Source organism: Camelus bactrianus, chromosome 15 (assembly GCF_048773025.1).
Source record: "Camelus bactrianus isolate YW-2024 breed Bactrian camel chromosome 15, ASM4877302v1, whole genome shotgun sequence".
In the NCBI taxonomy this organism is placed as follows: Eukaryota; Metazoa; Chordata; class Mammalia; order Artiodactyla; family Camelidae; genus Camelus; species Camelus bactrianus.
Window position 1 is genome coordinate 39,326,826 of NC_133553.1, and position 25,065 is coordinate 39,351,890.

The following is a 25,065-nucleotide window of genomic DNA, read 5'->3' on the forward strand; positions in this document are numbered from 1 at the left end:
AACAGTCCAAATGTTTGATTTTGCTATTAATATAAAAAGACCAAAGGGGTTACAGAAATAACTAAATGTCAAGACTGCAACCTATGGATGGAAGTCATTTAAAGTAGTACCAAATGAGTAAGGTAATTATTTCTTTCCTCTCTATCTATTACATTTATCTTTGTGGGGTACAATATTATTAGGAAAGGTCACTGATTTAAATAATCAGATCTGGGTTCAATTCTAATACTGCTTACTAATTTGCTATGTCACTTCAGTCAAGTCACTTGACCATTCTGAGTCCCAACTGTCTGATGGTATACAGATCTACTAATCCATCTCACTGGAATACTGTTAAGGATCAAGGGGTCATTCAAATGCCCATTCATCACTGAGCACCTACTAAAGAACAAGGTATGATGCTGGGTATGGTGGGGCAAACAAAGACATGAGCATTGTCCTCTCTAAACAGACTGTGAACTCTTTGAGGACAATCTAGTACATAAACACTATGATACTAAGTAGAATGCCACACATACCATTAGGGAGGTCTGAAAAGTGATATGGCATTCAGAAAAATAACTTCTAGGCAAGAGGAAAATCAGGTAAGATAGCTGTTGAGCTAGGTCTGGGAAAACTACATATGATGAATACTAACAAGAGCAAACATAGGAGAGAGAGGGCGTGTTCAGGGAATGATGAACAGCACAGATTTTAAGGGTTTCCTAGTGGGGAGCGATATAATCAGAGTTCTACACTAAGCTATAGTAAAGTATGGAGCCCAGGAGTCAAGATACTGGCTAGGAGACCGATCTTGTGGTCCAAGTAATGACGTGATCCCAAAGTACACAAAATGCAGTCCGTTACTATTGGTAAGCCCTGTCTGCAGTAATACCTTTTAAGTTTCTTAAGTGTAGGAATGTTACTATTCTTTAGTACACAACTTAGGTTTTAGGATAATGTCATATACCCTGCAAAAACACAGTAAGTAGTAAAATGCCTTTCTACTACCCTAGAATACATACCTCTTCAGTGAGAAGGGGTACACAGTCAGGCTGGAGGTTTCTTGGAACTGAGAGGCCAGGTCCTGGCAGGGATACATTTGACAGACGTCTCTTTCTCACACCACTACAGTTATTTGGAATCTTGAAGGCACATCGTTTATGATAATTTAATCCGCAGCCTAAAAATATTTTAAAAGGTTAAAAAATAAAAAATACAAAATACACTGATTAAAAACTTTACTATGTAAATGTGTACATGAAAAATAGGTTCTTCTTTTATTTTCTCTGGCAGCAACAGTTATCCTAGCGAAGAACCCAAAAGACAAGCTAAGAATAGCAAACGTGTAGAAAGGTTTATTTAGAAAGGTTAAGTTAGCTAGAGCAGTGGTTCTTGAAGTGTGCTCCCCAGGGCAACACCTGAGAATTTTTTTAGAAATCTAAACTATTGGGCTCTACCCTAGACCTACTGAACCAGAAACTCTGGGCATGGGACCTAGAAAAGTATGTTCCAACAAGTTCTCAAGGTGATTCTGATATACAGTGAAGTCTGGGAACCATGATATACAGTGAAGTCTGGGAACCACTGTCTTAAAGAACTTCAGCAAACTGTGGACTGTGTACAAAATTCCTCCTATGACACGTGCAAATTATATGAAACTCAAATTTCAGTGTTCATAAATAATTTTATTAGAACAGAGCATGCTCATTTGTTTACAACTTGTCTATGTCTATTTTCATGCTACAACAGCAGTTAAGTTGCTATAACAGAGATCACATGGCCAGCAAAACTTAAACTATGTACTCTCTGGCCCTTTACAGAAAAAGTTTATTGACCTTAGAGAACTAATTAGAAATGTGCACCTGCATTCGACCCCCTGGCAATTCTAATTCAAAACAACCAGATCACTCCAATTCTAAACCTAGTCACTGACCAATGATTTTATTCTTTCACTGATAATTAGAGAATGTAAATGTGAAATCCTATTTCAAATGATAGAAAACTTAGGAACACATACCTTCACATTTCAGTCCCTGACGTACCAATCCCCAGAGCATCTCACCACAGTAATCACAAAAAGTAGGAGCTTTGTAAGAATGTACATAGAGAGTATGCGGACGAATCTGGAAGTCTTCTACTGTGGCCAAAGCTTTTAAAACAGAAAAACATTCAAATAAACCCTATGCTTGTAATTGTGATGAGATTAAGACCATTGACCATATTCATTTATATCAAAGTATAAAATTTTCAGCATTTAATAGTGTGGTTTTCAAACTCTTTCAGGAAGTTCAACGGCTTCAATTAATTTGAGCTCCAAAAGTAGGTCTGCAGGCAGGCATTTGACCTCCAAAAGCATTCTCTCACAGTGACAAGACTGTAAATAATTGTTAGATCTATTTTAGCTAGTTAAGAACTATTTAACTTATACTGGGAAATAGAACACTAAAGTTAAAAACAAAAAACTGTGGGACTTAACATATAACAATGTTTCTGTGGAAAATGCACTGAGTTCTAACTTAGGATCCCAGGATACACTCTGTCTGTTCTCCATAGCCCCAGTGGTTAGGAAAAAGAGACTCTTCTCCCCCTGTATCCCCCAGTAGCAGATACGTCCACCATCAGATATCCTCTCAAATCCACCTGCAAGTCATTAGTGGATATTCCTGTGTCCTGATGAATGGTCCAGAGCAAAGAAGAAATAGAGGTGAGCATGACCACCAGGGAGGACAGGGAGTGAAGCTCCTCTGGAGTGATAAGGAAGACAAGGATTGGAAAGTGTACAGAATGAAGCTCCTCTGGAGTGATAAGGAAGACAAGGATTGGAAAGTGTACAGAATCTGGGGTTTTGGTGGAGAAGATGAATGATCAGTGAAGGCGCGAGATGAATGGGAAGGATCAGGGACTAATAAGGAAAGGTGATGGTCAGAGAGGATCTCAAGAACAGGTGGCATAGATGAGTTCGGAAAGAGGGAAAAAAGGTGGCAGGACTCTGGACTTTTGGCTGGGCTTCCTTCCTTTCCTTCTCTTCCATCTCTTCTTTCTCACTCTCCCTCCTGCTTTTTCTCTCCCTCCCCCCTTCCTTTATTGTCAAACAAGAAATTTTGCAGTCCTACTATATGCATTCTTTGTTCCTTTACACTCCTCACTAGCAATCCTGCCCACCTGTTGTTGGATGAGATCGGAAACAGCAGGAGCTAAGGAAGGATTGATGGTAAGTACGGATGAGAGGGAAAGGAGAGAAGAAGAAAATGTCTATCAAGAACAAAAAGGGAAAAAGCATTATTAAGTTATGGGATTAACCAGTATTGCAGTTTCCTCTTTCACATTTTCATTATTTCTCCTTTTTTCTGATGTTCTTTCCTAAACCCTAGTTCTCTTCTTCTATGCTTTTCACAGAAATGGGGAAAGCGGAACAGAATTTCAGTGTAATTGTTTTATTTCTTTGACTCAAAGATGAATATATTCTTCTTCCAGTTCAACTGATAATTCCCTTAGCTTAGTAACACTCAAGTAATTCAGGGCTTATTCTCCTACTTTCTCATCTGTGATATAACTTTCCTGAAAGTAAAAATCATATAGTAACCATTAATACTGATGAAAGAAGTAAGCAACTATAGTACAGAGACTAAGTAAACTGAACATAGCATTTGGTACAAAAAGTAAGGCTCACTTAAAAAAAAAAAAAAAAAAAAAAAGGCAACAAAATAAAAGAAGCTATTTACTTACCTGAAAGAACAACTTCTATTAGGTCTCCGTCATGTATTTCATCTGCTGAGGTAATCAGCTGCAAAATATTTTCTGAGTTCATGTCATGGCGAAAGAGAAGGATTTTGTCATACATGCCAAAGAATCCACACTCTGGAAACTGCAGGAAAATAGTCCTATATCAGTATACCCACAGCTTGTCATTTTTAGTAAGTAAATGTCTCAATCTTAAATAATTTTAAATGTAGTTTTTAGCCTAACACTGTTTACTTGTTAACAATTCTATTAATACCCAAAAAGATCAACCATATACTCAAACATCCTGATCAGTTTTCAGGTTCAAAAACATAAAAGTAAGCAAGATAAATAATTATTATCTTAGCATGTCTCTTAGAAGTATAGAATTTCTTTATTCAGTTATTGATGGAGAATACAATCTTGAACTTACTAATGATATTCTTACAAAGCCTGAGAGATGGGAAGTCTTTCCTGTCCTCTAGAACTGAGCTTCCCATATGGTTATAGCTACCAGCCACATGCAGTTATTTAAACTTAAGTTAATTAAAATTAAATAAAATTAAAAGTTTAGTTCCTCAGTCATTCTAGCCACATTGCATGTGCTCAATTGCCCTTTCCTACTGGCTACCATTTTAGACTGTGCAGATATAGAACACTTCCATCATCACAGTAAATTCTATTGAATACTGCTGGTAGAAGATCAGTAATTCCCAAATTACAGTCACAAGAGTACCAACTGTAACATTTTTGCCAAATGCACCTATAGTCTGTAGCATTTATCTAGTATTTCCTTTAATCTACTCATTGTAATTACAAATACATAATTCTTTATGGCATCTTTCTTTTTAAAAAAACTTTGGTGAGAGTAGGAGACTTGCAGATCTGCTCACATATGCCCTATGTGTATACTATATCAAGGCTTCTATAATTTGTGACGACAATGCTGAGACACTTTGGGGATTAGTATGCGAAAGACTAAAATATGAAGGTGAGTTCTGTAAGTTTCTATAGTTAATAAAGTTATTTAAGAGAAAATTTGAAGTACTTGGTTTACAAAATACATGTTTAATTTTTAAAACAATTAAAAAACAAGATGATTTTCTGAACTCCCAGTGTCTTAGAAAATGCTGCTCTAGATATTTCAGATTTCTTTATTTGATCTCAAAATTGCGTATTCTCATTGATTTATTTGACTCCTCATAGCATATCCTTTAATGAACTGTGTCACTGGCCTACACCGAATGGCCTGGTATGTACCCATCACACTAAACTGTAACCACATTTATTGCAGTGATGTTGCTGAGGATGGTCCACCTACTTCACATAGTAGCTCTTACTTTGTACGGACCCACAAAAGAAATTTCTCCGGTTGGTTTTATAATACGAACGATTTGATCATGTGACTTGTTTACTTTGGCCACTGAAACAGGCCAAGCCAAATCTGTAGCCCACTTCTAGCATCAGTCTAGGATCTTATGGCACGTGTTTTAGGTGTAGATACCAACTGAGTTTCATCTTATTTTCTGACCTTAATTTTCCCATTAAAAATTATAGTATATATGTCTAAAAAGGTCTCAATTTGGGGGAAAAAGTTAAATTTTTAAAAATTGAAAGTAATGACAATTAGAAATTTGAGTTTATTTGTATTTTTTAAACCTGAGTACATAATGGAAAAGTGCAGAAATATTTAGTTTTACAAGACTAATTCTTTCAATTATTTGAGTTACCAACAATATTTATAAAACTTTATAATATACTTTAAACATATATCCAACAGCGTAAGAATTTCCCATTGAAGAGTAAAAATATGGAATCAAAAAATTTTCAGTAACTTTTAATTTAAAATTTAATTTATTTAGTTGTTATTAAATTAGAAAACATTCCCATAACTTGGTTGCAATGATTTTTAAGGATTAATAAAGAACCCCACATCTCATCCGTATAAAATCTCTAACAAAATATTCATATGAATAAAACTGATCTTAAAAATTCATATTTTTGCACATCTTCTAAGTGTTAGGCAGTGGCCCTACAGTTTGTAAAGGTAAGACACTCAGTCCCTGCCTTCCAGGGGCTTACAATCTAGTAGAAAGATGGAAATAAAAACAAATATATAACATGATAAGGAAATGCCAAGAATGAAAAATAAAATTCTAGAAGAGGGAATAAAAAACTTTAATCGAGAAGGGAGACTATCACTTTAACAGTGATATTTAAGCAGAATCATAAAAAAGAGAAGTAAGGTTTCCATGGGCAGAAAGTGAAAGTAGAAGTGTAAGAGTCATCACTGAGAAAATACAAGGTAGGTAAGAGAAAGTAAGTAAGTGGACCCCTACGACTGAAGAAGGAGGTAGTGGGGGCAGAGGGACAGTGGGTAGAAAGAGGGCAAAAATGCACACAGGAGCCCAGCAAGAGCCAAACAAAGACTTGGACTCAAGAGAGCTGGGTTCAAGCTTTGCAACCTATTAACTATAGCATCTTAGATAAACTGCTTAACCTCTCTACGCTCAGTTTCTCTATAAATTGAGAATAACAGGGGTACTAGCTGTATATAGTTCTTGTCAAAATTAAATTACTTGATGGCTATAAAACATTCAGTACTCTGTATGATCAATAAACACTAGTGGTTCATATTATCCTATATCCAAGGAGGAGAGACAAAGGCTCCCAGAGCAAGGCAGTAACATGATCAAACTGTGTTTTATAAAGCTGACAGCAATGTACAGCAGGGACTGGAAAAGGAAGAAACCAGAGCAAGCTCCTAAAGAAGGCAGAAGCTAACGGTCAGGAAAGAGGTATCAGGGTCTGGATTACAGAGTAAGATGGAAAGCAAGGCAACAAGGGATACTTCCTTCTAGAAACTTACTTTTGGTAAATTATATGCATCATTAATGCTATTTTGACCAAACTAGAAGTCTCTATAACTAAAAAATTAAATAAACACATCAATGAGAGAAGAAAAATACTAAAAGAAAAAAATTTATGGCTTAGAAAAAGTAGATATAAAACAATCTTCTTGATAAACATGATCTAATGAATTCTATTAGCATTATTAAGAGACTAAAGAGCAAACAAAAAAGAATTATACAAAGTATTAAGGATATTTATTTAAGATAAGCATTTGTGTACCAAGCTGGAAAGACTTCAGTGATAAGGAATAAAGTAACTTTCTAGACTAGCAAATGTTTACAGACTATATTCAACTATATGGTTGAGAAATTACAGAATTCCAAGAGGGCAGAAATGTAATAACTAGCCTATGAAAAAGAGATTGCTGCTATTCATGATTATGATCTATAGGTGTGTTTGGTAGAATATTTAGACATTATCTGACAATGAGAGTCCCCACAAACTGAAGTAACAGAAAATGTGGCCTGAAAAAAAGCCAGAGAGATTACTAAACATTGCCACTGGACATCAAGAAACAATGTGGCCAAGCTTTAAAAATATTATGAGGCATCAGTATATTAAAGATGAACATCTAAAAAGAAATAAGGAAACAAACCATGAGCACACACCTTAAAAAATCTAAACAATTGTACTGAGGAAAAACACAAAAAAACCCAAAAAACAAAACTCTGTTAATGATTTGAATATACAGGAATTGACTGTTCATTATCTTTTTTAATTCAGAAATTGTTTTTTAAGCAGGAGTGAATTCCTAAGACAATGTCTCAGCTCTGCTCACACACTGGAATCATCTGTGAAGCTTAAAACCACATCTGGTATTTTCACCGTATCTTTGCCACAGACATCTTTGCAGCAAGTATTTCTGCCACTTAACTAATTGGCCATAAGGCAAATTTGCCATGGAAAATAAAGTAACTGGTTGACAGGTTGGTTTCAACTGGCTGAAATGCATTAGCATCTCTTCCAGTTAGCAACATTACTGATGTCTTTATCGAGCTGATGGATGAGAATGATTTGCCCCAAGAGCAGGTTTATTTTGAAATACACTTCTTAAGAGGGTGTCAAAGGTGCAGAGTTGATCCCCCATTTCTCAATGAACTTTGGAATATCCATTAATAGACATGATACAAGTAACAGTGCAGAAGGCTTTCACAACACAATACAAAGCACAGTAACAAACAAGCATCCTAGTATCTGGAAACTAACACCTCTCTCAAGGAAGGAAGAAATTATAGCTAAAAAGTATGATGCTGAACAAGAAGATGAGTCAATAAGCAAAAACGTGTGTAATACAGCTGAACAATGCAGGAGCTAGGAGTGCCAACCCCTGCCCAGTCAAAAATTCGCATATAACTTGACAGTCTGCCTCTGTGCCTGCAGTTCCACATCCACAGACTCAACCAACTGCGATCACATAGTACTATAGTACATGTGAATGAAAGACCTAGAAGACAAGTGCTGAGGCACAACTCACAAAATAAAAGCAGTTACTTGTGCGGAAATGTCATGAATTTACACACACTGGAAATGCATTAAATATTTATATTTCATAATAGTCTTTTTAATTTTGTTACTCATTTTTCATGTTTCATTTTGTCCCTATTAACGTCTTTCATTTTTTTGTTATTTTATCTTTTCCAGCAAAACTGCCTTACTGCCAACTAGTCACATGGTCAAAATAAATGTAGTAAAAATGCCTGTGGCAAAGACGTCTGCCACTTACGCAAAGTACCTAGAAACCTTCAACAAAAGATGCTAAGGCCCTCTTCCCAGGTTTATAGTTAAGCTCAGGGGAGTAGGACACAGACACCTGAATTTTAAATTTACCTTTATATTGTTCAGTACATTTATGATATACTCTTTAAAAAACTAGACTTTATTCTTAATAGTCTGAGTTACAGAGAAAACTGAGATAACAGTACAGAGTTCCCATATATTCCATACCCAGGTTCCCCTATTATTAACATCTCACATTATGGTACATTTGTTATACTTAATGAACAAATATTGATACATTATTATTAACTAAAGTCCACATTTTATTCAGATTTCCTTAATCTGTTTTGAGGAGTACTGTCCATTTTGTCAGCTCCCCCACATGTCTGATTTTTTTCTCATTAGAGTTACGGGGTTAGGGGAAGAAGACCACAGAGGTAAAATGCCATCCTTATCACATCATATCAAGTGTACCTACTACGAACATGATTTACCACCACTGATGTAGACCTTGATCATCTGGGTGAGATAGCCAGGTTTCTTCACTACAGAACTATTCCCTCTTCCCACTGATACCATTACTCTTTGGAAGTAAATCACTATGTGCAACGCACACTTAAGGAATGACAAGTTATGTATGTTCCCTCTCCTTGAAAGCAGAGTATCTACATAAATTGCTTGAAATTTTTCTGCATGGGGTTTTTTCCTATTTTCTCTTATTTATTTATTCATATATAAAATACATTTATCAGTATGGACTCATGGACATTTATACTCTGAGATATAATATACCCTCTTTTAGAATATAATTTTATTTTTAAACACACAATTTACTGACACAGTTCAAAATTTTAAAAGTACAAGGGCAGAATGCAAAATCTATGCCTTGGTTGCCCAGTTATCCCTGCCACAGTCAACAATGTTATCAATTTTCTCAGTATCCTTCTGAAAGTGTTTTATACATAGATAGTAGACATGGATGTATCTTTTCCTCATTTTATACAAATGGTGGCACACTATTAAAAGCTGTTCTGCATCTTGTTTTTTTTTTTCACTTGGCAGTAAATTTTAGAGATCATTTCATAACAGTATATAAAGAACGTTCTTATTCTTTTTTTTTTTTTTTACAACTGCAGTTTTATTTTACCAGTTCCCCCCTGATGGGATATTGGTTAAGGAGTAAAACTAAAGCTAAACTGCATTTCAGATCCTAATTCATTTCACTTACTAGGTATACAACATTGGCTAAGTTGCTTAACCTCAGTTTCCCCATCTGTACAATAGTACCCACTTCACAAGACTGTTATAAAAATTAAGTGAATATATGTAAAGAGCTTAGAACTCCTGGTAAGTTTTAAGTGCCATATGAATCATAGCTACTGTTTCAAATCTTTTATTACAAACAATACCCAATGTATAATCTTATACACCCATATCTTTTTCTACTTTTTGAGTGTATGAGAATAATTTCCTAGAAGTAGATTTGCTAGGTCAAAGGACATGCATATTTGACATTTTTAGACATTGCCAAAACGTTCTTTACAGAGACTATACCAATTTATATTTCCAAAAGTAACATCATCTTCTTTTAGTGTTGTACTAGTCAGCTCAGGCTATGTAACAAAATACCACAGCTGAGTGGCTTAAAAACAGAAATTTATTTTCTCACATTGCTGGAGGCTAGAGTGGAAGATCAGGGTACCAGCATGGTCAAATTCTAGTGAGAACCCTCTCCTGGCTTGCAGACAGCAGCCTTCTCACTGTGTCCTCAGATGCACTTGGGGATAGCGAGCAATCTCTTTCTCTTTTCTTCTAAAGCCACCAATCCTACTGGATTAGGACCCCAACCTTATGATCTCACTTAACCTTAATAACCCCCTAAACGTTCTATCTCCAAATACATTCACACTGGGGGTTGGGGCTGTAACCTCTGAATTGGGGAGGAGGGGGAGCACAATTCAGTCTGCAGCAAGTATATTATCAAACTTGATGATTTTAGGTTAAAAATGTGATTCAGTATAGTTCTAATTATAAGAAGTGAAGTTGAACATTTTTCATATGCTTACGAGACATCTATGCTTTTAATAAATTAGCTATTTATATTTGCCTGTTTAATGGACTGATGACCTTTAAACTCCAAATCCAACAGTTCTTCAGAATGTTTCTCACTATGTGGGAAATCCTTAATAAGTCTTAAACAACTTATCAAAAAACACAAACAAAACCCTATATATATAACAGAATATATGTTGGGTTTCTCAAAATGATACATGCCAGTAAAAATCCCTAGGCAGAAGAAGGGAGCTTTTCTAAGATAATGGCTTATTTTCCTAAGCCAGACTCCAGCAGAATAAAGAACAAAGGAAAAGAACTTTTTTCCCTCTTTCAGGTGAATAACTTTTAAGAAGAAGAAATATTCTAGCAAACTAATGAAGAAAATCAATTCTGCATTATATTGTGAATTTTCAACTTTCAATGGGCTCCTTTCTACTAATCATCTCAGCATATAAGTCTTACCTAATAAAATGGTATAATACCTTCTAAACATTCTATTCTCATGGGAAAAAGAAAAAATAGCTACTTGTGATAGGGAACAAGATTAGTAGAAGAGCTACAGAGGTGGTAACACGCTTAGTAACTGTCAGTAATTTTCACTGGTTGTTTCTTCCTCTAGAACAGTGGTTCTCAATTGGGGTGATTTTGCCTCCCAGAAGATATATGGCAATGTCTTGAGATGCTTTTAGTTGTTACAACTTGTGGTACTGGCATCCAGTGGTTACAGGCCAGGGATGCTGTTAAACATCCTACGGTGCACAGGACACTCCACAGAACAAAGAATTCTCTGGCCCAAAATGTCGGCAGTGCTCAAGTTGAGAAATCCTGCTCTAGGAAATGAAGGAGACAGGAACACAGAGGGACTAGAAAATGTGGAAGGAAGTTGACAACCTTCTGAAAACTAGACATGCCCGTATTTCCTTCCCTAGCCTACCTCAGCCTTGATTAAAAGAAGAAAGAGGAAATGAAAGAAACAGCAAAAGAGCGAGCAGGGTAGAAGCAAAGAGGCCTTTGGTTTGGCCTCTCTCCAAATTTCCCCAGGCTTTTCTGGATTTGCTTTCTATAAACTGTGCCAATGAGTTCTCTTGACTGTGCAAAATGAAGTCTGTTCCCAGTCCATATGGGAAAGCAACAGAATTTCATCATAATGTTATCAAATTCTCACCCCTTACGCACTCACTTTGCCCACTTCAGACTTGTCTTTTTTTAGATTAAAGGTGGCTTCAAGAATAAAAAACAGATCATCTTATCTTTCTATAACCATTTTGTGGAAGTTATTTTTATGGTATTAACTTACACCTGTCATAAATTAAAGGTTCTAATACTTGCAAATAAAATTTCTCCAAATTAACACTGTATTTTGAGAGCTATTTAATGTGAACAGCTTTAAAGTCCATGTCATTAAAATTCTGTCAATAAAATGTTAGATAAGGTAGAAAGTTTTCAAGTTTGTAATTCTACTTGGTCAAATACAATTTTTACATAGTAACAAAACAACTTCAGAATTTAACATTATCTGAACAAGTAATTTACCACGATACACTTTTAAAAAAGGTATATATGTTTTATTCTAAGTACAATGGGACACAATATTGTAAACTGACTACACTTCAATTAAAAAAAAGAAAAAAAGAAGTGCAATGGGAAACCATTAGAGTTTAAATGTATACTTAATTTATTTAAAAAATTTAATCACAGTATGAGTAAAGTACACTAATGTTAATTAGAAGGCAGATAACTATACACCTTGTCTCCCCCACGTAAGCACCACCCAGGTCAAGATATAGAACATTTTTAGCACCACAGGTTTTTCATATTTACTTAATTTAAAAAACTGAATACTAGTCATTTTAAAATTTGAAGCCATGCAAATCTTCACCAAAAGTCTTTCTAATAATAAACCAGATAACAGTAAATAAGCTCCATGAGGGCAAGGGCGTTCTCTTTTGTCAATGTTCCCTACTGGATGCCCAGCACCTAGGACTTAGTATTTAACAGGCACTTACTGAAAAAAGTTGTTGACTATGGAGCAAAGGTAACTAATTTAACAGTAATAGATTTCCCAGAAATAAACATAATTATTACCTTAACATCACTTTTTAGTAAAGTATCTAACTGAAGAGAAGAATTTCAAAGACTGTTTCTATAAACAGATTAGAAGGTACTGAAGTCTAGATGAATCAATGAAAAAATTATTCAATATAATAATTTCATCTGAATTTCATCACTGATCTCTAATAGGATTTTCTGAATATGGCATATCAGAGAAGTTGCTTCATTTAACATCATTTCTCTTTGACACAAAGAGAGCAATCTTTTCCCGTTTTCTTTGTTTTTAATTAGCTCTGAATATCTTTAACTTAAACTTTCTAGAACTTTCTATTCTAGCCAAGGTCTTAACCTGAATACCATGCACTTTAAAAACAAACAAAAAACCAACAACAAAAAACCTTCCAGTTTAGTTTGAGCCTCCAGATTAGTTAATGGCTGCCTGACACTGTTCTGCCAAGAAAAAAAAAACGTAGGGCTAGGGTAAAGACTAGGATGTCACCTAGCCACTGCAACACAGCTGTAGTGGAAAGAATGGGTTGGAAAAAAAAAAAACCAACATAGAATGACAACTGGTTTCTAGAACACAAAAGATACAGCTGGGGTTTTCCCTCTACTTTGGCAGGACCTAAAAATTATACCTACTAACTGTCTGCAGAGACAATGTTTTCAAGTCAAAGAATAGACCAAAATCACTCCTAAATTAGGATACATAAACAAAGAGCCTTCAGGTCTAGTGTCATGTAAATGGTCAAAACTAAAAACAAACGCTTTAAATTAGTTAAAAGCAGACCGTCAGCTTAGTTAGAATCATTTCAATGTCAGTAAACACCATTATAGCTTAAAATGAATTGCTGTCTGCCAATTTTTTTTCCCTCCAATTACATCTACTATGTCCATTCAACAAATTAACACAATAGCAGTAGCATTATAGTGGTATTTCTAAGTCTCTTGGCAGTATGAGAGAAAGAAGATGGGAAACTAACATTCATTGAGGGTAGTAGTTACTACACATCTGGCATTATGCAAAGCAGTGGACACAGGCTATCTCATTTAATTTCCTCAAAATTCCTAAAACAAGTAATCCCAGTCCTCTAACAAAATGAACTCTTGATCTCTTTTTCAGTTTGTCATGTGCTTAATACTAAAATCAAAGAGCAAGAGTAAAGCAATGTCACTGTGTTGGAAGAATGCTATACATGCTTTGGTATTTATTAAACTTTTAAGAACACTACAGGATCAATGATCTTTACAGATTTAAAGAAATTTTTAAAACCATGAATATTACTACTTTGAGGGTACTAATTATGTGCCAGACAATGTATTAAGGGCTTTACATTTAATTACTATAATTTTTAAATGGAGGTAGGTTTAAAAAAAATGGTGGTAGGTATTATGACACTAGCTTTACAGATCAGGATCAGAAGTTCAGTGACTTAGAAAAGGGTCTATTAATCACACACACACACACACACACCCCTCAAGAAAGTTAAAGAATCAAAATCACCTGGGTCTCTTGATTTGAAAACACTGCTACATCTTTCTCGGATTATTATTTTTTTAATATCTACCAATAGCAAAAAATAAGAGTAAGGATTTAAATGCTAATGTAATTTTGACATTAGGAATCCATGCACGAACAAATCTCTGTTTAGATGGGCAAGGCCTGCTCTCTCAGTTTGGATGTGGCTCATTTGTCATCTGATTCTCTGGTAGTAGCCTCCCAGCAGAGATGTGATCAGCCAATTTCTGCTTGGCTCAATCCCAGTTCTACCTACTGCTCGGATCTGCCTGCCTTCTTGCTCTCCTGATTGCCAGTCCCACTAGTTCCTTGGGTTTCGTCAGTATAAAAAGCACTCCCATTAGCCTATAAACTCCTAGAAGGAAGAGATCCTACTTCTTGTTAAGTTTGCTCTATAAACCAGTATGAAGATACAGAAATCTAATATACACAGGTAAAAATCTACTTCCATTGTTTAACTATATCCATACCCATAATGGAGGCTGTGTACTATTCTTAAAATAAACACATCCAAGCTGAACTAGGAATCCTATTTTAAAGCTACAATTCACATCTAGAAGATAATCACATCCAGAAGATACTCACATCCACTAATTTCCTAAGATCCTACAATACTACTAACAGAAGTTTTCGGTTTCTCCAAACTTTAGAAATTCTATTTCTATATAGTTTAACTTAGAGATATACAACCTTAGCCTGGTGGAATTTTGGACCAGATAGTTCTTTGTTGGGGGGAGGGGAACTCTCCTGTGCATTATAGCAGCATCCTGGCCCCTCTGTCCACTAGATGCTAGTAGCACTTCCCTCTCCTCCCAGTGACAACCAAAAAATAAAACAAACAAAAAACCACATCTCCAGACATTGCTAAATATCCCCTGGCGGGGGAGGGGCAGGGGTCAACTCAGTTGAGAACCACTGGCTTAATCTTATACATTAGAATTAGATACTAGGGCTGTAGTATTTGTCAGTAAAATAGAACTAATCTACATTCTTACAAGGGATAAGGAAAAAGTTCACTGATATCCTCAGAGAGCGAATGAATAACTTCGAGAATTTCAGAGTATTCCAGAAGAACCTGGCCTTTCGCACAATCCCAGGAAAACAGAACTCTAGAAACTAGCTATCTGACAATCTAAACTAGTGGGAGCAGGCTGGGCACAAATAAGACACTGATAAATCAAACAGGATGGAAAGAATACTGGTGCTTATGTGCTCATTCCTTTCTCTCTGCAGCTCTAACAACTATAAATCATTTCATCAAGGGAAGTAGTTACCACCACAGATTATTTACAGTATCATGTTTTTAGCAGCAAAAGCAGGTAGAATGTGTCCTTAGATGTCTACTGAGTATAAGGCATTTTGGGGGACAGAAAGAGGAATAAGACAGCAACAATCTCAATGTAACAAATGTTGGAAGCATTTCAAATCTTAAAAAAAAAAAAAAAAAAAAAGGAAGCTAACTTTTTGGCTTAAGTTAAAGACAACAACAACAACAAAAGAAACTCCACCCACTCCACCCTCAGGATGTGTCATGAAATTGGACTGAATTCAAAGAGTGACCACTTTTGGTCACATCCAAGTTTTAAGCAAAGCTCTACTATAAATGATTTGTTGGTTACAGAGATAAATTCTTGGGGACAAAAAAAAAATCTCAGTGTATAAGTTTTTTATTATCTGTGTTAGTTAGAATTTGACCCTGTTTTTAACTTTTATAAGCCTGGAATCATTGACTGTTCTCTATGTCTATGAGGTTTTACCATGCCCCCACCCATGCTGGAAATACCAATTTCATTTCTCCCCTATTGAACACATAAAACCTACTCTGTATTAATTACTACTGTTTTGAACATTCTCCCACATGCTTGTTTACTAATATAATATTTTTGTGAAATATATTTTTATTGTTTTTCTTACCAATAAGAGTCTTTACAGAATTAAAGATGTTAAAATTATACAATACTTGTAAACATTTCCCAAACTTATTCCTGTTTATTATTTTTATAGATGTAAATGTTACAGTTTGGAATATTCAAATTTGCAAACTGCTCTCTTCCCTTCTGTTTTCTTTTATTGTTCTGAACGTGAGATACCCACTCTCCATAAGTCTGATAAATATTCAATTTTACTTTATTCTAATTTTCCTTTAATCTGAATTCTCATTTTTAATCCTTTGAAATTTATCTTGGTGTCAGGTATTAAGTGGAAGTCTATGTTAATGACCCTTCAACTCTCAACAAATTTTCTAAACTCAGATTTAAAATCATCCTCTTCTATTTCTCATGCCTCCGTTGGCATATACTGAAATACCATGAATCTATTATTATTTTAGCAGTATTTGGTTTCAGTTATTATAGTTTTTCTCTTCCCTTTCTCTCTTACTTTTCAGATTTTTAACTTAATGTTTTACTTTTTCTCCGCAATAAACTTCAGATAAACATTGTCAGGGTAAAAAGATTCCCAATAAAGTTCTGAATGGAAAAGTAATTTAATTTGGGAAATAAAATCATACATTATCAGTCTTCCTTCCTTTTTCAGGAAGATGATAATATATTTATTTCACAAAGTCTTTTTCTTAAATATTCCACAAAAAATTTTAAATTTAATTCATATTTGGATTCATTCATTTCTTAAAGATAATTATCAATAAATACCTTAAATCTATTTTTTCCTAATGGAAATGTAATAGAAAAGAACAAATCTGACTCCATATTAGATCTGTTCCTTTGGCTTTAACCCTGTGCCCTGTTTTGTAGGTTTAGTGTTTGCTAGCTCTGCACTTTCTGTAAAAGGATATTAACACTTATGCACTTATATAAAGATAACAAGTTGCAGTATAGAAAATAACATGTGTTTTGTTGGAGGTTTGGACCTGACCCAGGTGGACAGCTGCAAGAACAAAGAATTCCTACACCAAGAAGTTTGCAACAACAACAGCCCTTCCCCTCCCCTTTTTTAAGGAGCCCTGTACTCTGACTTGAGGAAGATAGGTTCTCCAAGACATTAGTCGGCCATCCTCTCGGTCTGTTGGCTTTTGGAATAAAGTTGTTATTCTTTGCCCCAACACCTTGTCTCCCGATTTATTGGCTCAGTAACATAAATATTTAGGTACTCAGTTTTCATGTCCCTTTTGTGATATCAAAAGATCAGTTTCAATGAACTCCCCTCTCCTTGTACTTTTATAGTTACTTTATAGGCTCTTTCTGGCAGTTTAGTCCCTGGGAATGTTCTATACAATCCAGGAATATCTCAATTCTATTATATTAGAATATAATATAACAGCCCAAGTGTATAGAAATACAGAACAGCATGTTTACTCACTTACTGCTTAAGAATAGTAATTAACTAACTAGTTAAATCAGTTGAACTCAAAATTACATGATTCTGAAGTCACATCTGTAACTGATCTAAAGAACCACAGAACTACCTTATCCCCTGAGAAATATAATATACAATATTCTAAGACAGAAGTCACAGGTTTTCAGGATCTAAAAGAGTGCAATGAAATTAACACATATAGCCCAATATTAAATAAACCACAGAACTGATACATCATTAACCTCCAACTTTCTGCATCAATAAAAAGCATTAGTAGAACTAATAGAAAACTGTGAATAATTTACCCATATAGATCAAGGAAGGCATCAGCTGTCTTCCACACAGTAGAAAATAGATTATGACATGGATGTATATTCTATAAAGCACAAAACCAAAAGTTAACATAAACTTAACTGGCAGTAGCTTCAGTTATTTCTGGATCACTACTAATTTCCAACAAACTCTCAACAGGGAAGATTCCAAAGTACAGTGTGGCTAAGGTTTTGTTTGTTCAGTTTAGAAGCCACTATGATGAGACTAACAAGTAATATTATTGATAAGCTAACATTTATTGTGTGATAGGTGCTGGGCTAAGCATTTTATAAATATATCATTTAATATACATACATGTGTACACACTTACACACAACAAAACCACGAAATTATGTGTACACACTTACACACAACAAAACCACGAGTATTATTTTGAACCTCATTTTCCAGATAAGAAACCAAGGTTACAGAACTAGTATGTGGGGGAGATAAAACCAAATCTGACTGACTCTAAAATTCCGATTTTTAACTACCATAGTATACTGGTTCGTATGGATTCTTTATTTATTCAATCAAGAAATAATTATTGAGCACCTACTATGGACATGGTTCCTGACCTCATAGAGCTTAGTTTCACAGCAGAGACTCTCAAGTAAAGGGACAATTGCAATCAATATGATGAAAGTTAAAATACAGGCTATACGGGATACCAGCACCTAACCCAGATGTCAGGAAAAGACTTCCTGGAGGCTTAAGCAGAGGATGTGTCGGGGGAAGGGTTTTCCAGGGAAAGGAACAGCAGGCACAAAGACCAAGTAATGAGACAGAATATGGCATTCCGGGAGCTTAGGAAGGAATCTGGACCAGAGACATACCTTTGGGAATTATCAGCATTTTTTCTAAGTATTCCTGCAATAATACCTTACGTAAGTAATCACATATTTCTGTCACCTGCTCATTGCAAGCAACCAAAAACGTCTGTCTGGTGAAATGCCAAGGACAGAACAGAAATCACCATGAATTTCTTGAACGATCTGGTCTAGCTCATATAAAATTTAGAGCACCACTAGGAAGTAGAAGCATAAAGCTTTATTCATTTGACCATGAACAAAAAGAAGAGTCCATATATGCATAAATAGATGGGTTTCTGCTCTCCCACTGACTACTGAGAATGTTAAAGGCATCTTGCTTTACTCATGCTACAAGCTATCAAAGTGGTGGTGGGGCACTGTACTAGCAACTCAGGTTATTTCCCCAGGTGAAGAAATAAAATCTCTAGCATTTTTTAATATAAAAATTTCAACTATCATATTAATCTATATAATCAGATGTAGATCTTACTGAATTTTTAATTACAAAATGTTTTAAAAATATAGTATTGTATTTTCAGTATGTGGAAAACTGATGGCAAACTCACACAACAAAATATGCAATTTAAATACCTGAAAAAATAGCTTCAAATTATTATTTATCTAGTCATTTATGGTTGTTGATTTCCATTGGAGTAGAGAGATTCTTGACTCTGGTTGCTCTTCAGAAACACAGATAGAGCTCTTAGACAAACTCTCCACCCCCAGAAAGCATGACTTCACTAGTCTAGGAAAGGGTCTGTTAAGCGCCCTGGTTATTCTCAGGTGCAGCTACTGCTGAAACCACTGTTACAAAGTCAGTGACATTTAAGTTGCAAATAAGCTTGCAACCACATACATTGACTTTGTAAACATTTAAGAATCTTGATCCTTTACAACATATGACCTGGTAATAAGTTTTTTTGAAAATTTAGCCATTTTAGCATAAATATGACAAACTGAAAATTCTGATCCTAAATTTTTAAAAAGCTGGTCATCAGGAAATGCTGAGGGGTAATCAGAAAATATTCCTGTGTACTGTTTAAAAGTAGACCGGATAAGATTTTGTAGGAAAAAGACACAAACATTAAAGTTTGCATTTGTCAAAGTATATGTAGTGCTTGTTCATTTGATTGTAACCAACCAATTGATAACCAAACTTATCAAAAATTACTGAATCACGGAAAACTTTGACAAGGAGCTTAGTTCACACTCTAATCCTTTTTCAATAGTAGGTTGGGATTGAAAATGGTTTTTAAAAAATGCAATAGCTCAGATGTGGTCATGGCACAACATGGAGGCAATTCAAATAAAACTTTTCTATTGCACTACATATTTCAAGTGAAAGTCTGGATTACATAGAAAGATGAGGAGGAAAGCAAGTAACACGTTTAGGAGAATTTTTAAAGGGTGGTAAAAATGACACACAGGAAAAGACTAAAAGAAGCTTCAATGAATATAAAAAGTCTCAAAGGTTGAGGAAACTAGTCTCAAGACAAAGCAACAAAACAGAAGGAAAACCACAATAAGGCACATGATATTCAAACTGCTGAAAACCAAGAGAAAAATCTAAATGAAGACACAGAAACTGCATACAATTCAGATTTAACACAAAATAATGAAGAGTACTGAAAATGCTAATTATGTGGATAAATATAAAAGATCGTTTTTCTTAGTTTTAATTTTTAAAAAACACAATTTACTGTTAAAAGCAAGAATAACGTGTTGTGGGATCTGTAACAATGGTCGATCCTCATTATCTGCAGATTCTGTTGTCTTTATAATATGCCTACTTGATAAAATTTATTTGCAACCAAAAAATCAATACTTTTGTGTTTTTGCAGTCACTTGCAGACACGCAGAGAAGGTGAAAAATTTTAGTCACTCTGTGCATGTTCCCAGCTTAAGATGAACAAGGTGATGCTCTGCCTTCTTTTTTCAGCTCTCATAGTGTAAAATGCAAGTCCTTTTCACGGTCTATTTAGTGCCACGTGTTCTGAATGTTCTGAATTCTGGGGCTTTTTCATGGTGATTTCTCTGTTTAAAATGGCCCCCAAGCATAGTGCTGATATGATGTATAGTGTTCCTAAGTGTAAGAAGGCAACGATGTGCCTTATGGAGAATATATATGTGTTAGATAAGCTTCATTCAGGGATGAATTACAGTGCTTCTGGCCATGAGATCAATATTAATGAATCAACAGTACATATTAAATAAGGTTTCTTTAAGCAGAAACAGACTTTTAAAAAAAAGGTTATGCATTTACTGGTTGATGAAAATGTGACCCAATGCTCACAGGAACCTAATCCTGTATTTCTTCTAGGAGCAATGGTTCAGTATTCACTAATTTGGTGTTTGAGGTCACTTTATAGAACACAAATATCACAAATAATGAGAGTCATCTGTATGCAGAAATAAAGTATATGACAAAAATAGCACAAATGACAATAGGAAGAAAACAGAAACATGTTATTCTGAAGTATCCATGATACACAGAGTGGTATGATATTGTTTATAGACAGTAGTCTATGATAAGATTAAGATGCATATCACATAAACTACAGCAAGGATTGGCAAATTTTTTCTGTAAAAGGCCAGAACAATAGTTTAGGTTTCTCGGCCCATACAGTCTCTGTCACAGCTACTTAACTCTGCCGTTGTTGTATGAAAGCAGCCACAGGCAAGATACACATGAACTAGCAAGTTGTGTTCCAATAAAACTCTATTTACAAAAGTAGATGATGGGTCAGATTTGGCCTACAATGTAGTTTGCTGACCCTTGCACTACAGCAATTGCTAGAACAAATTTTTAAAAGCATATAATAAACCAACAGTGGAGATAAAATGGAATTATACAACATACTCAATTCAAAAGAAGGCAGAAAAAGAAATTAACTCAACACTGTAAACTAACTATACTTCAATTAAAAAAAAATTATAACCCCAATTTCAAAGACAGTACAAAAAGAGAATGTAGAACAGTTCATTAATAATTTTTAGATTGATGTTAAAATGGTAGAATTTTGGATATACATTGAGTTAAATAAAATGTTAGTAAAATTAAAAACAAACAAACAAACAAAAGGCAGAAAAAAAGGGAGAAAATGATTCAAGACCTGAAAGGACAAACACAAAACAATGTATTTAAATACATCTATATTAAAACCTGTGTTAAATATAAATGGTCTAAACACTTAAAAAGCAGAAGTTGACAGATTAAATTTAAAAAGCATGATCCAACTACATGCACTCTACAAAAAACCCAGTTTACATATGAAGACACAGGAGAGGTTATAAGCAAAAACATACAAAAAGATACCACAATGCAAACACTAACTAAAAAATCAAAAAAGCAAGAATGGTTATATTAATACCAAAGCTGACTTCAGAACAAGATATACTGCCAGAGATAAAGAAAAATTATACTGAAAAAGAGATCAATATATCAAAGTCTATAAAAATCCCAAATGTGCCTGCAAATACTAGAATTCCAAAAACGTGAAGCAAAACTGATTAAAACTGAAAGGAGAAAACAGACAAATCTAAAATTATAGATGGGAGATTTTGATACTCCATTTTTAGTAGATGACAGAACAAGTAAAAAGAGATCCATAAAGATATAGAAAACACTATCAACCAATTTGACCTAATTGATATTTATAGAAATCTCCACTATACAAAAGCATAATATACATTTTTAAAGATTGCAAATGTAACACACAGAATATATTGAAGGACAGAGTCCTATACTATAAAACAAATCTCAATAAATTATACAGATTGACATTATACAAAGTATATTCTTGAGCCAAATTAAAGATAGAAATCAATACAACAGAAAAATACCTGAAAAACTTACAAATTCTTCCAAATTAAATAACCCATTAATCAAAGAAGAAATCACAAGAGAAATCAGGAAATAATCTGAACAGAATGAAAATGAAAACACAACCTATCAAGTCTATGGTATGCAGCTAAAGCAGTGCTTAGAGGGAAATTTATAGACTTAACAGCACTTATATCAGGGAAAAAAGACTCAACTCAATAATCTAAGCTTCATCCTTAAGAAACTGGAAAAACAAAGCAAGTTAAATCCAAATGAGGTAGAAAAGGAGGGGAGGGTGGCATGTAGAGACAATAGAGAAAATAAAACCAGGAACTAGTTCATTGAAAATAAAGTTGATAAAAACTCTAGTCAGAAAGAACAAGGGAATAGGGAGGGGAAGAAAGGCAGAAATTATTAATATCAGGAATGAAAGTGACACCATCACTAGAGATCCTACAAATTATAAAGGATAATAAGAGAACATAATGCACAATTTTTGCCAATGGATTTGATAACTTAGACAAAATAAAAAGTTCCTTTAAAGACACAAATTGCCAAAGTTTACTCACAAAGAAACAGACAACCTGAATAGCTCTATGTCCACTAAAGAATAGGAACTGAGTTTAAAACTTCCTCATAAAGAAAATGCCAGCCCAGATGGCTTCATTGGTGAATTCTATCAAACATTTCAGGAAGTAATATCAATTTTACACAAATTTATTCAGAAAACAGAAGGGGAGAAATAATTCCAAACTTGATACCAGAACCACACAAAGATAACAGAAAACAAACAAACAAACAAAACTACAGGCTAATATTCCTCATGATCATAGACAGAAAAAAAATCTTAAAATATAGGTAAACTGAAACAACCAAAGTATAAAAAGGATAATACATGATGACCAAGAGTTTATTCCACAAATGCAAGATTGGTTTAACATTACAAAGTGTACACAATTCATTACGTAAACGAAAACAGACTAAACAGAAAAAAAAATAGATGAAAAAAAGTATTTAATAAAATTCACAATCATTCAAGATAAAACGTCTCAGCCAACTAGGATCAGACAAGAACATCCTCAACCTGATGAAGAACATTTAAAAAACTTACATCATACTTAATGGTGGAAGACTGAATGCTTTCCTTTGAAGATCGGGAACAAGGCACAAATGTCCTCTCTTACCACTTCTATTCAGTACTGTACCAGAGGTTCTAGCCTCCAGTAAAAAACAGAAAAAGAAACAAAATATGGAAAGGTAAGACAATAAAATCATCTTTACTTACAGAAGACAAGATCATATGTGTAGAGAATCCTAAAGAAACTTTAGAAGTTACTAGAACTAGGAAGTGAATTTAGCAAGGTTGCAGGACATAGTGTCATGGCACAAAAATCAACAGTATTTTATACACTAAAATGAAAAATCAGAAATTAGAAATTTAAAAAACACCATTTACAGTTGCATCAAAAACATGAAACACTTACAGATAACAAATGATGTACAAAATCCCAGTAGGCTTTTTTGCAGAAATCTCCAACCTGATTTTAGTATTTATGCAAATGCAAAGAACACAGATTGGGCCAAACAATTTTGAAGAAAAGAACAAAGTTGGAGAACTTACGCATCTGACTTCTTATCTTTATAAAACTAAAGAATTCAAGATAATGTGGGATTAGTTTAAGGATATAATAGATCAGTAAAGCAGAATAGTGTTCAGAAATAGCCCAAGATATATGTGGTCAACTGATTTACAACAAAAGTACTAAAGTAATACAATAAAGGAAGAATAATCTTCAACAAATGATCCTCGAAAATTTGATTTCCTACGTAAATAAATAAAGTTGGACCATAATCTCACCATATACAAAAATTATTCTGAAATGGATTGTTGAATTGTGCCCCCCACAAAGATGTTAAAGTCCTAACCTGCAGTACCCGTGAATGTGACTTTTGGAAATAGGGTCTTTACAGATGATCAAGTTAGGATGTCATTAAGGTAGGCTTTAACTCAAAAAAGGGGAAATTTGTATATAGAGTCTACCACTTATAAAAGGAAAACAGTGAAGACACAAGGAGAACACCATATACAAGCCAAGGAATACATGAGGCCACCAGAAGCTGGGAGAGAAGCATGGAACAGATTCTTGCTCACAGTCCTCAGAAGGAACCAACCCTACTGATATCTGATTACAGATGTCTAGCCTCAAGAACTTCCAGAAAATAAATTTCTGTTATTTAAACCACATAGCTGTGGTACTTTCATACAGCAGTCCCATGGAATTAATACACAGATCACAGACATAAAAGTAAGAACTAAAACTATGAAAACTTCCAGAAGAAAACATGGGACAAAACCTTATCTTCAGTTAAGTAAATACTTTTTAGATATGAAACAAAAGCACTATCCATACAGGACAAAATTAATTATACTTCATCAAAATTAGGGACTTTGGCTCTGTAAATAACACTTTTAAGAGAACAAAGAGTAAGAATGTAATATAATTACAAGTACATAAGCTAACTTTAATCAAACAAAAAAACTTAAAAGCCAAAAACTGTAGTTAAGAGACAAAGAATGTCATTATACAATGGCAAAGGGGTCAATCTAACAAGAGGGTATACATTTGTAAATATTTATTCACCCAAAACAGGGACACCTTAATATATAAAGCAAATATTTTAAAATCTGAAGGGAAAAACAGACAGCAATACAACAATAATAGGGGACTTTAATACCCAACTTTCAACAAAGGATAGCTCATCCAGACAGAAAATCAGTAGGGAACACTGGATTTAAGCTACAAATTAGATTAGACACTTAACAGGTATTTACAGAACATTCCACA

The 25,065-nt window shown here is 34.5% G+C and overlaps 1 protein-coding gene across 1 annotated transcript in view; it reads right to left on the reverse strand.

Annotated features, from left to right (window-relative positions):
• Positions 1-25,065, reverse strand: part of PRKD3 (protein kinase D3) — a 73,395-nt gene that overhangs the window by 34,140 nt on the left and 14,190 nt on the right. Inside the window, exons 3-5 of the mRNA XM_074378726.1 lie at positions 3,709-3,847; positions 2,000-2,131; positions 1,005-1,162 (exon numbers count right to left, since the gene is read on the reverse strand). Coding sequence (XP_074234827.1) covers positions 1,005-1,162; positions 2,000-2,131; positions 3,709-3,847 — 429 coding nt within the window. The remainder of the gene's footprint in view (positions 1-1,004; positions 1,163-1,999; positions 2,132-3,708; positions 3,848-25,065) is intronic.